At 36.5% G+C, this 15000-nt stretch overlaps 1 protein-coding gene across 2 annotated transcripts in view; it reads right to left on the bottom strand.

The window, feature by feature from the left end:
* The window catches only part of LOC143024269 (uncharacterized), a 73945-nt gene that overhangs the window by 53235 nt on the left and 5710 nt on the right, over positions 1-15000 (bottom strand). The window contains exon 1 of one of the 2 annotated variants that reach the window (XM_076183057.1): positions 6768-6863. The exons of the other annotated variant lie outside the window; for it this stretch is intronic. Coding sequence (XP_076039172.1) covers positions 6768-6797 — 30 coding nt within the window. The 5' untranslated portion in view covers positions 6798-6863. Of the gene's footprint in view, positions 1-6767; positions 6864-15000 lie in introns of those variants that run through there. 2 annotated transcript variants of the gene reach the window in all.

The raw sequence follows: 15000 nt of genomic DNA, 5'->3' as shown, positions 1-15000 counted from the left end.
ATATATATATACATATATATACATATATATATATACATATATAAATATATATATATATACATATATATAAATATGTATGCAAGGTTGACTACGAAGAAAAACTATTAAAGCAAAGCGCTTTCGTGTATTCACATCTTCAGTGCAAATAATACATAGTGAAAGATACAAAGGTGCAGAATATATAGGTGGGAAACAACATAAACTAAACAAATTTGTAAAATGAAATTATACAGTGAATAAATTGTAACCATGTAGGATAACTTCATTTGTTAAGAAATTTCTAAGATGTATGTTATAACCATATAAGACATTTTATACCCATTGTAAGCATAGACGGACAGTTGGACCACACTATATTGTCTGTACCTCTGCACCTTTCACTATTTATTATTCGTACGGAAAAATTATAATAATATAAACTTAACAACTTTATTTAAAGAAAAATTTATAAAATGTATAAATTGTAAACATGTAGGACATTTCCGCACCCACTATAAACGCGGACGGACAGTTAGTCCATGGGTACTACCTCTCCTCTCTCACCAGGATGTCTCCACGTTCCCTTTGTTTCCCACCTATATATTCTGCACCTTTGTATCTTTCACTATGTATTATTTGCACTGAAGATGTGAATACACGAAAGCGCTCTGCTTTAATAGTTTTTCTTCGTGGTCAACCTTGCATTTTCAAGAACACACGCTCCCAGTGTTTTTCCTGCATATATATATATATATGTATATATATACATATATATATATATATATATATATATATATATGTATATATATATGCCACTTACCCGTTTTTTCCATCTTTTCTAAGCTTCGTCTCCTCTATCTTTAGGTTGATCCTTACATTTGTCTATTATGTCTTTTTCATAGTTTATTTTTTCTTCCCTGCGTATTTTTACATATTTATTTCTTAGTTTTATATTTATATATATATATATATATATATATATATATATATATATGTATGTATATATATACCAATTACCAGTTTTTTCCATCTTTTCTAAGCTTTGTCTCTTCTATCTTTTGTCTCACTACATTTTTGTTGTACCAGCATTCAATGTTCACCTTTTCCTGTTTTTGTTTTAGTATGTATTTATCCACTCTTTCATTATAGATTTCTTTTGATATAGTCTATTTCTCTTCCATCTGTGCTTCTTCATAAAGAAGTTTTCCCAATTCGCTTTTTGAAAGTCTTCTGAGCTTCGCAAAATCCCTATTGTTGTACATTAGCTTTCCTTTTCTGTGTTTTTCATTTCTTTCCAAATAAATTTCCTCTTTTAGTTCAAACTCAATTATCATATGGTCACTCTTACAAATTGGTGTCTTGTATTCCATTTCATCCATAATTTCAGGTTCTGGAGTAAATATCAAGTCTAGTCTTGGCGGTTCTTTATTATTTCTATATCTGGTATTTTCTTTTACCCATTGAGTCATTGTGTATTCAATGTTCACGTCCAGTAGCATGTTTCTCCAAAGGTCGTCTCTACGTTTCACTGTTATCTCCTCCCAAGATATTTTTTTAGAGTTAAAGTCACCCATAATTACTAAGTTTCCTCGTTTTTTTTCAGTATTTCATTTAATGCATGGCTAGTGTCTTCTAATGTTTTGGAATGGTCACTCTCTTTCCAAGAATATGTTTTCGGGGACATATATATCACTACAAATTTTCTACTTTTCATTTCACTATTTTCAACATTATTATTTCCTTCTGTTATCTTTGTTACATTTAAGCTTTTCGTAGTCAAATACATGGCTCCTCCACCCTGTTTCTCTTCTCTATCATTCTATCTTGTGATTATATAAATCTTGTCCTATCGTATTTGATGGTAGTGGACCTTTAAATTTCGTCTCCACAATTCCCATTATATCCGATTTCTCTTCCGCCAAATAATCGTTTAATTAATCTAATCCTGAAATTATGCCATCTGTGTTGGTATACGTTACTTTTTTCTTCTTCCTCCTCCTTTTTTTTGTTTCCTGTGTTTCTTGTTTTGCCATTTTCCCAGTCTCAAGTCCAGTACTCTGAAAAAAAATCTTTTTGGTCTGTTTTTATCTCGTTTTTTTTATTATTATTATTATTAGTTTCATTTTTAGTGTCTTTTCCCACTCTTTTTCCTCATCGCTCATTACTTTTTTTAGCCATATAATTTTGTAGTTTTTACTTTTGGCCAACTTTGCTGTTTTTGTTTGTACTTCTTCCGCTATCATTTCAGACTTTATTTTTATTTTTAGTGGTCATTCTTTTTTTTCTTTTTTTTTTTTTTAGAGTACAGTTCCATTCTATGCACTTCCTCTATTTCGTTTTCTATCTCTTGGCTCTCCTCTGTTGTCCCTTTCAAATTTTTTTTTTTTTTTTTACTATTTCTTTCTCTTCTTTTTTCTTAAGTATCTAGCTGTATTGTGTTTTTCTTTGATATCTTAAACTACTATACTTTTTTTTATCAATTGTGTCTCTGAGTATAGTTCCACTCTATGCACTTCCTCTATTTCCTTTTCCATCTCTTGGCCCTCCTCTGGTGTCTCTTTCAGATTTCTTTTTTACTATTTCTTTCTCTTCTTTTTCTCTTAAGTATCTAGCTGCATTGTGTTTTTCTTTAATACCATAAACTACTATACTTTTTTTTTTATCAATTGTGTCTCTGACCCAATTTTCTTTCTCTTTAATTACTTTATGGCTGCTTGTTTTGCATTTTCTTCCACTTGTTGTTGTACAATTTCTTTAAAAAAAAATTTCTTGATCCACTTTCCATTGATTTTTTTATTTCCTGAAGATCTGTCTCTTTTATTGTTTCTCCAACTTTTTTCGGTCGCCGATTGTATTTGTCCTTTTACTTCTTTTGTCAAAGCCTCATTTCTGCTAGTATCTTCATTTTTCATTCTTTTGCTCTCATTTTTGACTATGTTTAATTCCTTTTTTAGATTATCAAGCTCCCTGTTTGTTTCAGCATTTTATCTTTTCAGCTCTTTCATTTCTCTATATATTGCCCTGTATTCTGCTCTCAGATCTATAATTTCATTTATTAGTTCTGTAATCTCTTAATTTCTTAGAATATTTTATACCTTGTTTCCCTCTCCAAATCTATACCTCTGCCTAGTATTCCACCTTCTCTTACAAACCCTGTAAAGGCAATATTTTTGTACCTTTGATTCTTCTGTGGCGTTTCCATGTTGCAACTCTTTTTTGGGATGACACCTAACGGCGATTCAACCATACTTAATCTAGTCTTCTCTTCGTTGGTTCACCATATTTTTGTTTATCTTCATCATCCTTGATTTCAAACTGTTACCACTAAGTGAATTTACTCTAATATATCATTTCGGTCACTCGATAAACAAAGCTCCCCTGGCCCAATACGATACCGACTAGGTGCTTCCTCCAACTTATCGAAAAAGCAATGCACTGCAGACCTTGTTCTAGACGTCCGTTCCAGACTGTGGTTCGTTGGTGTGTGTGTGTGTGTGTGTGTGTGTGTGTGTGTGTGTGTGTGTGTGTGTGTGTGTGTGTGTGTGTGTGTGTGTGTGTGTGTGTGTGTGTGTGTGTGTGTGTGTGTGTGTGTGTGTGTGTTTGTGTGTGTCTGTATGTGTGATTCACCATTGTCTTGGATCACGTATTGGACTCGTGATCGACAGCTATTTCCCTCCCGGAGGAGAGCTTAGGCCTCATATATGACCGATCTATGGGTAATGCTGTGACCTTATACACACAAACACTCCCAGCTTCCCGCCCACGAGAGTTGGAGTAACAATTCGCACGCAGCGATACTGAAATTGTTTCAGCCCTGGGCGGGATTCGAACCCGGACCGCCATATTGGCAGCCGAGAACTCTAACCACTGCGCCACGAGGTGCGTTTGTGTGTGTGTGTGTGTGTGTGTGTGTGTGTGTGTGTGTGTGTGTGTGTGTGTGTGTGTGTGTGTGTGTGTGTGTGTGTGTGTGTGTGTGTGTGTGTGTGTGTGTTTATGTATGCACCTATGTATATGTGAATGATTTTATGTGTGTATTTATGTATATATGTATGTATGTATGCATGTATGTATGTATGTATGTATGTATGTATGTATGTATGTATGTATGTGTGTATGTTTGAATGTATGTACGTAGTATGTATGAGTATATGTACGTCCGCACGTACGTATGTATGTATGTATGTATATGTGTATGTATGTGTGTAGGTATGTATGTGTGTATGTGTGTATGTATGTATGTATGTATGTATGTATGTATGTATGTATGTATGTATGTATGTATGTATGTACTGTATCTTATATATATATATATATATATATATATATATATATATATATATATATATACATATATATATACATATATATACCCATATATACATTTACAGTATGTATAAAGGCAAGGAAAATGGACCCAGCTGGATGTTCAAAATCGACCATATCTAATTACATTCAAATTACAGTTCAACATCCATTTTCTATGGTAATATTTTTTCTAGAAATTGTGATTCAAGTAATTATTGCATGTATATACTCTATCCTTTGTTGTATAAGCAGCACGCCGTTCATATATACATACATATATATATATATATATATATATATATATATATATATATATATATATATATATATATATACATTTTATCAACCACAATGCACTTTAATTCTAAGCCATGAACATTGGGAGACACGATGGAGGTCAACATGTAGAAACTGAAACGCAGTACGGCCAAGGACTCGAACCCTGGCTAACGCGTGACAAGTGCTAGGACCTCCTACAACTACCGATCCCGAGCGCGCGGGTGGTCTTTTCTAGGTAGTTCTTAACATTCCCCTATAAGTACACACAAACACAAACGAGACAAAACTACCTGGAATCATACACAACACTTCATTGACATTAGTACCATATATAAACAGGTATTACGCAGAAATATATCGGACATCTGTCTCAGAACGACCACAGGTGCAGATTTTGGACAACCACATACACACAATTCTCACAAACAGATCTAGGTAATTTGAAGCCTAGCAAGATTTCTGGAAGTTCCCTAGTACTAGTGAACAAACTAAAAACTATGCTAAACAAAAAAGAGTATATTCAAGTAGACCTCGATACGACCACCACACAACAATGAGGTCATACTCATGCCAACTCAGATTAGGCAACACAAAAGATGCCTATTCGACCAGGCTGCCTTACAGACAATCATGGACATCTTTACAGGTTTTTCTGGCAATGCACAGACAAGAACATAACAATTTGGGATGGAGGAATCTCTGACAGGAAGCTAAGAGGGTGATCGGACCTTCAGAACCTCACTAACATCGAGACCTACACAGCAATAACCCCTGACTTATACTACGATGACCCATGAAGTGTGAGGCTATGCTACGTCTGTCCTTTGTACCTTATTCAACGACTGACAAGACGGCTGATGGCAATGGACACATGCTATCGGTGATCCAGTAGGACACACTTTAAGCTGGATCATCCTCCAACCGCTAGTCTCCAAACATTCGGTCTCTGGAGTCGATCAAACATCTATCACATGCAACTTTCCGTTACTTATTTTCACATTTGGATGGTCGCTGGCCGAGTGGTTCAGAGCGTCACTACTTGCGGCGGAGGTCGAGGTAACCGTGGCTCGAGAGAGTTGGATTAAGGTCATGGTTCCTTAAGTTCCACGCTACAAAGTCCTTTGTAAGGTCCAAACGTCCTAGTCCCCTGGTAGGGGAAGTTTCGCGACGTTAAACCGAGCCATCAATCATCATCATTTTCACATTTGGAGAGATAACAACCAATGACTGCTCTTCTCCTGCCAGCCGGCGACAAAGAAGTAGATCAGCACTCACACAACCTGTTTAGTGTTTCTCTTTGGAAAGACCCATGGAAGGGCTCGGAGACCGTTGCTGGTTACCACGGGGGTTGTGAGCTTCCATAAAAACATGAACCAATGATGAATAAGAAAGTAATTGATCGCAAAATCAAGAAAATAGCACCATGTGTCCACTGTATCAACGAGAAGTGCGACGCCACGAGAGAATGGCAAGAAATGTTATCGATATGTATTTCTTTATGGCCGAGGGAAGCTTGCTGGCGTCACTACTTGTGACGGAGGTCGGTGTGATGGCGGCTCGAACCCTGCCACCGTCGAGTTGAACCAAGGACATGGTTCATTAAATTGCACGTTACAAAGTCCTCTGTAAGGGGCACTGTCCTAGCCTCCTGATGGTTCACGTCGTTAAACCGAATCATCATCATTATCATTTATCAAATACCACAACGGAGACCCTCCACAACACCTATGATAACATCACGACTATATTCTAATGTCCTTACATCACCATCTGTAACATTTGCTTTGATGTGTAGTACCTGCTGGGTATATAAAGGTACTACAGAAGCTAATATCTTCTAGTAAGGACTCCAGATCATAGATTTACAACCTGGAGTCCTTCACGACATCGTAAAGTTATTTGCATCGTAAATGTTCTACGTTAAAAAGGACGCCTGCTTCAACGTCACGGAAGACGCAAGCCACTGTAGTACATGTAAGTGAAACCAAATCCACCAACAACTTAATCACTAAAGCGTTTCCATACGATCACAGAAGCCTTACATATTAGTCTTTTTTTAAACACTTGTATTTGCACCGTAACACCTATTACGCCTCTGCCACAAAATCTAACACATCATTATTGTCTCACCAATTGGGGCAGTGCAAGAGGGCACGATGGGCATTGGGATCGATCCCAACAGGAGGATCGGAAGGGGAACTTACAGAATTCGTGAGTTTAGGAGGTTCCGGCATGCTGCTACGGGTCACTGTGCTAGGCTCGAGAAGAAAACAACAACTGACAAGAGGCTGATAGGCTAAAGCGTTTCCATACGATCACAGAAGCCTTACATATTAGTCTTTTTTTAAACACTTGTATTTGCACCGTAACACCTATTACGCCTCTGCCACAAAATCTAACACATCATTATTGTCTCACCAATCGGGGCAGCTGTGCAAGAGGGCACGATGGGCATTGGGATCGATCCCAACAGGAGGATCTGAAGGGGAACTTACAGAATTCGTGAGTTTAGGAGGTTCCGGCATGCTGCTACGGGTCACTGTGCTAGGCTCGAGAAGAAAACAACAACTGACAAGAGGCTGATAGGCTCAGGTGTTGAGAGAAGAGGGGAGAACGGTCGCCTCTATAGAGACAAGAGGGCGAATCTTGCATGAAGGAGTGGAATTCGCGGTGGGGGATTGCACGAGGTTGCAAGTCTTTGCTTTTTTCTGGATCCGAATTCGTTCTGGCCCAACAGGTGTTCTGCCGTTGGTACGTTTTGTCGTTGCAATTCGTTTTAACAATGAAATCATTTCGCCCACTCACAGACAAACTTGTACAGTTATTTTGGATGTCGCTAGGTGATTTTATTCAGCTTAGAAAGTCCCCCTCCTCCTGTATAGAGAAAAGTACAGTATTTGTGTTGCAGTTCATAGTGTAGTCTGCCGAAGCAAGTAACTGAAACCCTAAATCAAATATCCTATTTTATTTGTGATATCTTAAGAATCATAATATTCTTATTATTTACTGTATATCAACTATGGTGATCAGTTATCGCTAGGAAGTTGATATTCATGATCTTTTCAATCGAAAATAAGTATGTTTTCTATAGTAATATGAACAATATCATGAACATTGGGAATACTGCCCGTGTCCAGCGGATTTTTCCAGTATGTGTGTCATTGCGCATGCGCAGATCTGGACGTCATAAGAAACAAACAATACGCCGACTGCTCGTAAACATACGCGATGCAGTAAATGATATCTCCTCTTTCTGATTCACAAAACTATCTGTACATGATCTTAAATCGTGGTTGCAATATAATGAGATATCTCGAAGTAAACAATATATATATACATATATATATATATATATATATATATATATATATATATATATATATATATATATATATATATTGTATATTTAGGGCGCAGATTCTCACTAATACACACGGAGTTAAACACGACAGCATTTTGGCACAGGTTAATATTCTTACTGAGATTTTCAATTTTCCTCACATATGTCCGGCGGGCAATTTCCATTTGTTCCTCTTGGCATATGCTCCACTTAGAACTTACTTACCTGCGCCAGATGCTAGTAAATAATGGTTATTCTAATCAAGACTTTGATAGTGTAACTAAGGATTTGCTAGAACGTAAAGTTGCTGTGAATACACCGGACCAAGCCAAGACCGTTACCGTATTTTACCAGAATATTTATTGTAGTTCGTACCGCCAAGATGAGAAACACATGAAAGACATCATACATAGAAATTGTAAGCCAATAGGTGATTACGATAACTTAAAAGTTATCATATTCTATGACAACCCCCGTACCTGCTCCCTTGTTGTGAAAAACAATCTGTCTGGCAATGGCGGCATATTATCGAGAACCAATGTCATTTATGAATATCGCTGTATAACTGGGGGCTGTGCACCTCGTAATTCTTCATACATTGGGTTCACGACATGCCAACTGAGTAGACGGTTGTCCCTACATTTACAACAAGGAGCAATTAAACAACACCACCTCCAATACCACCAGGCTTTAATCGATAGGAAGACAATCGTGGATAACACTAGGATAGTTGCACACTGTGCCAAAATTAAGGAACTAAAAATGCTTGAAGCCATCCACATTAGGGAGAGAGCTCCAATTATTAATATTCAATGTAATATGATTTCCGCCATCCCGCTATTTAATTCTTCCACGAGATTTGGAGCCCAACAACAGCAACACCCACCTCCTTCCTCTCCCCATACCCCTCATACACCTCACCAACCCCCACATGACCAGCGTGGTGACCCAGCGAGAAGACCTACCTTACCTGACTCCCCCCCCTCTCCCTCCTCCTCCCCCTCCTCCTCCCCCTTCCCTTCCAAGACGTAGTGTCCGGCTACGTAACGGATCACGAACCATGCACCGTTCCCAAGCGGCCCATATTTTAAACCCATGTTGTCTGTACACCATTGTCAATTGTGAATCATGTAGCTTTGAAAATTGTGACTTTTCTCTTGTAACTATTCTGAAGATGACTCCCTGAAGTCGAAACGTTAAATTAAATATGGAAGAATTTGGAAGGCTTGTATTTGCCCACCCTCCTGAAATGAGACCTACTGTGAGGAAAATTGAAAATCTCAGTAAGAAGATTAACCAGTGCCAAAATGCTGTCGTGTTTAACTCCGTGTATATATATATATATATATATATATATATATATATATATATATATATATATATATATATATACATATACATATATATAGATTGACAAGACTGCATATTAAATTTTGAATCAGGGTTGCAATGTAATGAAATATCTCATTTAGCCCCGAAATGACAAAAGAGTGAAGATTAAAACATGTTTTTGATTAACTGATTTAGAATGATATATCGTGAATACAATATCACAAGAGAAATAATGCATATATCCAGTTTTTGGGATGTAAGTTACCAATTCTCGAATAGACGAAAACACAAAATTAAAACGAACAAATAGATATTTACTGAGGCATTGGATTTTATGTATTTGGGGTCACATATGGCAGTGAATGGAGAAGTGTACGAGGACATGAACCATGAAAAAATAAATCTAGTAAATGTGGGAACAGATTAAAAGGTTTTATGAAAAATATTTATTTCAGGGTAAAAACAAAGAGAAAGATGCGTGAAGGATTGTACTTTCAGTGCTGTAAGAGTCAGACATGGAATATAAGTTAGGTCAATAGGAAGAGAATGAATGTTTCTGAGATGAGGTGTTTGAGAAATATCTTTGGTGGAAAAAATGTAAACTAAGATAGATCAGAGTAATGACATGGTTTGGACACATGCAAAGAATGAATAAGGAGACACTAACAAAATAGTATAGGAAGTAGAAGTAGAAGTCGCACGTTTGAGAGGAAGATTGGAAATGAGATAGATGGGTGGATAAGAACATAAGAATATAAGAATGAAGGAGACTGCAAGACATCATAAAGCCTACACTAGGCAGTTCTATCTCCATTACCACCTTTCATCCATAAAGTTGTCTAAACCGGCATTTACACGGTCAAACTGTTTGTCAAACACGGTTTGTCAAACAAGTGTTTGAAGTGATATTTGATCGTGTGAATAGGGTCAAACACGTTTGACAAACCTGTCTGACAATCAAATACCCGTTCATACGGTCAAACGTCACTTCAAACACTTGTTTGACAAACCGTTTGACTATGTAAATGGCCCTTAACAATTTCTTAAACAACCGATAGTTTCAGCGGTCACTACATAGTTATTAAGTAGTCTATTCCATTCATTGACCAGCCTATTAGTAAACCAGTTCTTGCCTATTTCCTTCTTAAAGCTAAATTTGTCCAGTTCAAATCCATTACTGAGAGTTCTGCCTTATTGTCTTAATATGATTACCTTGTTTGCGTAAAGCCATTGATCCACTTAAACACCTCTATTAGATCACCCCACACTCTGCATTCCTCCAGAGAGTGCGAGTTAAGGTGCCTAAGGCTCTCTTCGTAAAGTAAATTTCTGAGCCCATATATCATTTTGGTCATTCTTCTCTACTGATTCCAGTGAACTGATGCCCATTCTATAAGACGGAGACCAAAACTGTACCGCATATTGAAAGATAGAGTTTGATAATTACCTCTGCACTTTTATTTGTAACTGTCCTAGCAATAAAACCTAATGCTCTGATGGAGTAATGAAGACTTTGGATACATGCGGATTGTCTGTCGAGCAGGAAAGGGAGTGCGAAAAAAGATAGGAGTCAATAGAGGGAGATTTTGAATAGGTGAATGGAGCACTTATGCCGAAGAGATGTTCTCATCTTCTTTATAAACTATTTTGAGTGGACGAGGAAGAAGAGAAATGGTCGGCATACGATGAACGTGAAGTTGACTAAATCAGCTCCAGATTTGAGGTTCCATTAAACAGTGCCTCGTTGCATTGCCTTTCACCCGAGCAGTGTGACAGGGGTCAGGGTGACCCTTCATTCCCGAGGTGTTAAGATGGAGGGGCGGTTAAATGGCTTTGTGAATGGTATGTATTCGTTGAAACGGTCAGTCGCATCCCCATCTTCTTATACAAAGGAAAGGGTCTCTGTGTGTATATATATATATATATACATATACATATACATATAAAGATATATATATATATACATGTATATATATATATATATATATATATATATATATATATATATTGTTGAAAAACAGCAACATGTTAATCTATGATCTTGACATTTATATTATATATTGCCTTTTTCTTTCCTCATTTGGTTCATGAATACAAACATTTAGTTTGGTTCACAAATACAAACAAACAAACAAACAAACAAACAAACAAACTGAATGATCATGTCTGCTTGAGACGTAGGAAAAGTTTCGGTGTGGTTGGCAAGCCTGCGAAGAAAAGTTCCGGTGGTGTTGGCAAGCCTGTGACTTCACTATGGAAAAGCCTGCTTGTGTACTCATGGTCGATCAATAGTACGGTGGGATGAGGGGCACGTGGTTCTTTCAACAATGTCTCAAAACGAGAGAAAAAGAACAAAAGTTAAATCTGGAGGAGTTTGACCCATTTATGGCTGTGATACACTTCAGATATCTTATTCTGAGCCTCATCCAGGCAGGTTGAAAGAACACGGAGGGCGTGATTCGCAAAAGGCTCTCTCGGTTGGTCAATGATGTTTGTTATTTTGTCTCTTTCGTTCTCTTTCTTTCTCTACACCTCTCTCTTTCTCTCTCTCTCTCTCTCTCTCTCTTTTTTCTTTCTCTCTCATTCTTTCTTTCCCTTTCTCTTTCTCTTCCTTCTCTCTCTCTCTCTCTCTCTCTCTCTCTCTCACCTCTCTTTCTCTCTTTCTCTCTCTCTTTCTCTTCCTTCTCTGCTCGTTCCCCTCTCTTCAAATACTTGTTAGCATGTATGGTACATACATTGTACATATATGTTAGTGTATGTGTGGATTTATGTGTGTTGTGTGTTTTGTTTGTGTATGTGTGCATTTCTGTGCGTTTTTTGTGTGTGTTTGTATATATGTGCATGTGTGTTTATTTATGTGTTTACCTATAAAAGTACTGAAATCAAGACAATTGTATTCTGTCTCTTTATGTACATACTTTCGAATGTTTAATTTGAGCCCTCATGCTAAGCGCTAGAGAGTGTAAGTGTCTGTACCTTGTTACTTTTCTTATCTTTCTATATACTCGTAATCTAATTTGTTTATGTCTCTCTTTCTATTATCTCTCCTCTCGACCAAATCGAAAATCATCATGAAGTTAGCGAAGACAGGAATAAGGACAACCTATGGACAGATCTTTTTTTATGTTCTTATCTGCCGATTTACTGTCTCCTTTTTATTGTCTTTCTTCTTCGTCTCCTCTTTTGTTCTTGTACAGTTATCTTAGTCTATGAACTGTTTACCCTTTGAAACACATAAACTAATCCTACTCCTACTCTCTCTTCTTTCTTTTGGCTTTCATAAATCGAGTTTCTTTATCATTTCTCCATATGTCGGGTTTTGTAGATTTAAACTATTGTTATGGTACTTCATACCTCGTCGAAGTTTTTCTTACTTGTTTATATATATATATATATATATATATATGTATATATATGTATGTATATATATATATATATATGTATATATATATAAATATATACATATATATATACATATATATGTACATATATATATATATATAAATATGTACATATACATATATATATATATAAATATGTACATACACATATATATATATATATATATATATATATATATATATTTATCTTATCTATTTATTTATTTATTTATTTATTTATCTTATTTTATTTTATCTTATTTTTGACCGACTGACTGACTGACTAAACAAATCAGATACCCATTAAGTGACGGTCTCGTGATTTTTATTTTATTTTCCTGCCACAATTTCCTGGAAACAGACTCAATATTGGTGCCGTGACCACATCAGCAAAATTGTTGATGAGAGATACAGACTGTTGGTAATGTAAAAATAGATTTTCATTACCTGGATGGAGGAAGGGTAAAAAAATATAATAAAGAATCTAATTTTCTCTTGACTACAATATACAGTGGTACGGTCTCCAAACTGTGTATTTATACATACTCGTATGTACGTACAGTTCTACACATATATATGTATATATATATATATATGTATATATATATGTATATACATATATATATGTATATATATACACATATATGTATATATATATAATATATATATATTGTTCAATATGTGCGAAGATCTGGAGTCTTGGATCCATGTTGTAAGGGGAGAAGCATAAACATCAGAAGTGGGAAGTTTAATGCCCAACGTTTCGGTTCTAGTCCTAGGACCCTCTTCAGGGGTGTGAAAATGTACAGAGTTCAAATGAGCTATTATACTGTCCGTGGTTGGAATTGGGAGAGGTTACTCCAGTCACTCCGAGTACCGGACGACTGGACCACCTTACACATATAATTTACAAAAGATAAATGCAATATAATAAAATTAAATACAACAAAGTACAATGCAATATAATGAGATGCAATGAAATAAAATGTAATGAAATAAAATAAACTGACACTTGTGCAACAATTGAAAAAATGCACTACGCACTTGTACGCGGAGGAAATGAATATAATAAAATGAAATAATAAAATAACATAAAATACAACAAAGTGAAATAAAGTACAATAAAACAATGCAATAAAATGAAATGAAATAAAATGGTATTTATGCGACAATTGAACGTGCACTACGCACTTGTGGGCAAAGGAAATAAATTAAAACTTGATCACCGACACTGACTTCTGTTCACCTTGTCCACTCTCGCTCACGTAGTTTGAAAGGAGGCCAATTTATGCTACGTCTGTGTTTGTGTTTTTAGCGCCCAGGTATATAGGGTTTAAATCTATACACCTGTTTACGCTAACTTCTATAGTCGTCCATGCTTTGGACCGTAAAATCGAGTCGTTGACTCCGTAGATCACCAGACTGTATACCATGCCATGGGCAACTTCGAGCTTTCTTTTCAAGCAGCCACACCATCTCAGAATTGATGAATCACAATGGCAAAAGCCGACAAGACTGTGAGAATAAACACCTTGTGAGATCGAAACCCTTAGTCCACTTCAACAAAATGTCCGAAATGTCCTCCTTTGTCTCCACCAAGTCCCACCCGTCCCCCGCCTCCCCCCTCCCCCTCCACCTCCCACCCACCCGCCCAGATACCCACTCCCAGGTCCTTCCCTGTTGGCGTATATGTGCTCTGAGAGTGTGTCATGTCTGTACTTGAGAAAGATGTAACAAGCGAAACGTAGTACCAATAAAGGTTTCGATCTCACAAGGTGTTTAATCTCAGAATTACTTGATCTACCCTGTCCGACAGTTTCTTTATTGTCCACCCCTACTTTCTTCATCATCACTTTATCTCCAATTTTATCAATCTTTATTATTCTTTTTGTAAGCATGGAGTGGGAAGTATTTTAGTAACTCCTCTAACTTAGGTTTTCTCATATTTCCAGTTTATATTTTCTCATTTACATTCGTTCTGCATTTAAGGTGACAGATTGAAACAGGAGATCGGAATGAAAAGAGGACTTTACGTAAAAATAAAAAACGGGGAATCACACCTTAGATCAAGATATAACGAAATGGCAAAGCTGGTTAAAAGGAATACACGTACTGCGAAACGTAATTATGAAATCAAGGTGGCCAGTCAAGCAAAATCCAACCCAAAGGGTTTCTTTCACCTCTATAGAACAAAAAATAAAGAAAGAATAGGACCAATTAAAAACGATGAAAATGACATGATAGAATCGGAGGAAAAAATGAGTGAGGAGTTTAACAATTATTTTCTATCGGTGTTTACTAATGAGAGGTTAGATAAAGTACCTGACTGCGATCCGATTTACAGAGGGGATGAAGAAAGTAGTCTATCTAATATCAGCATTAGTA

The sequence above is a fragment of the Oratosquilla oratoria genome, chromosome 4 (assembly GCF_046742065.1).
Source record: "Oratosquilla oratoria isolate Oo_2021 chromosome 4, ASM4674206v1, whole genome shotgun sequence".
Lineage (NCBI taxonomy): Eukaryota > Metazoa > Arthropoda > Malacostraca > Stomatopoda > Squillidae > Oratosquilla > Oratosquilla oratoria.
The sequence above is the reverse complement of the archived record's forward strand: the minus strand, read 5'-3'. Positions and strand labels throughout refer to the sequence as shown.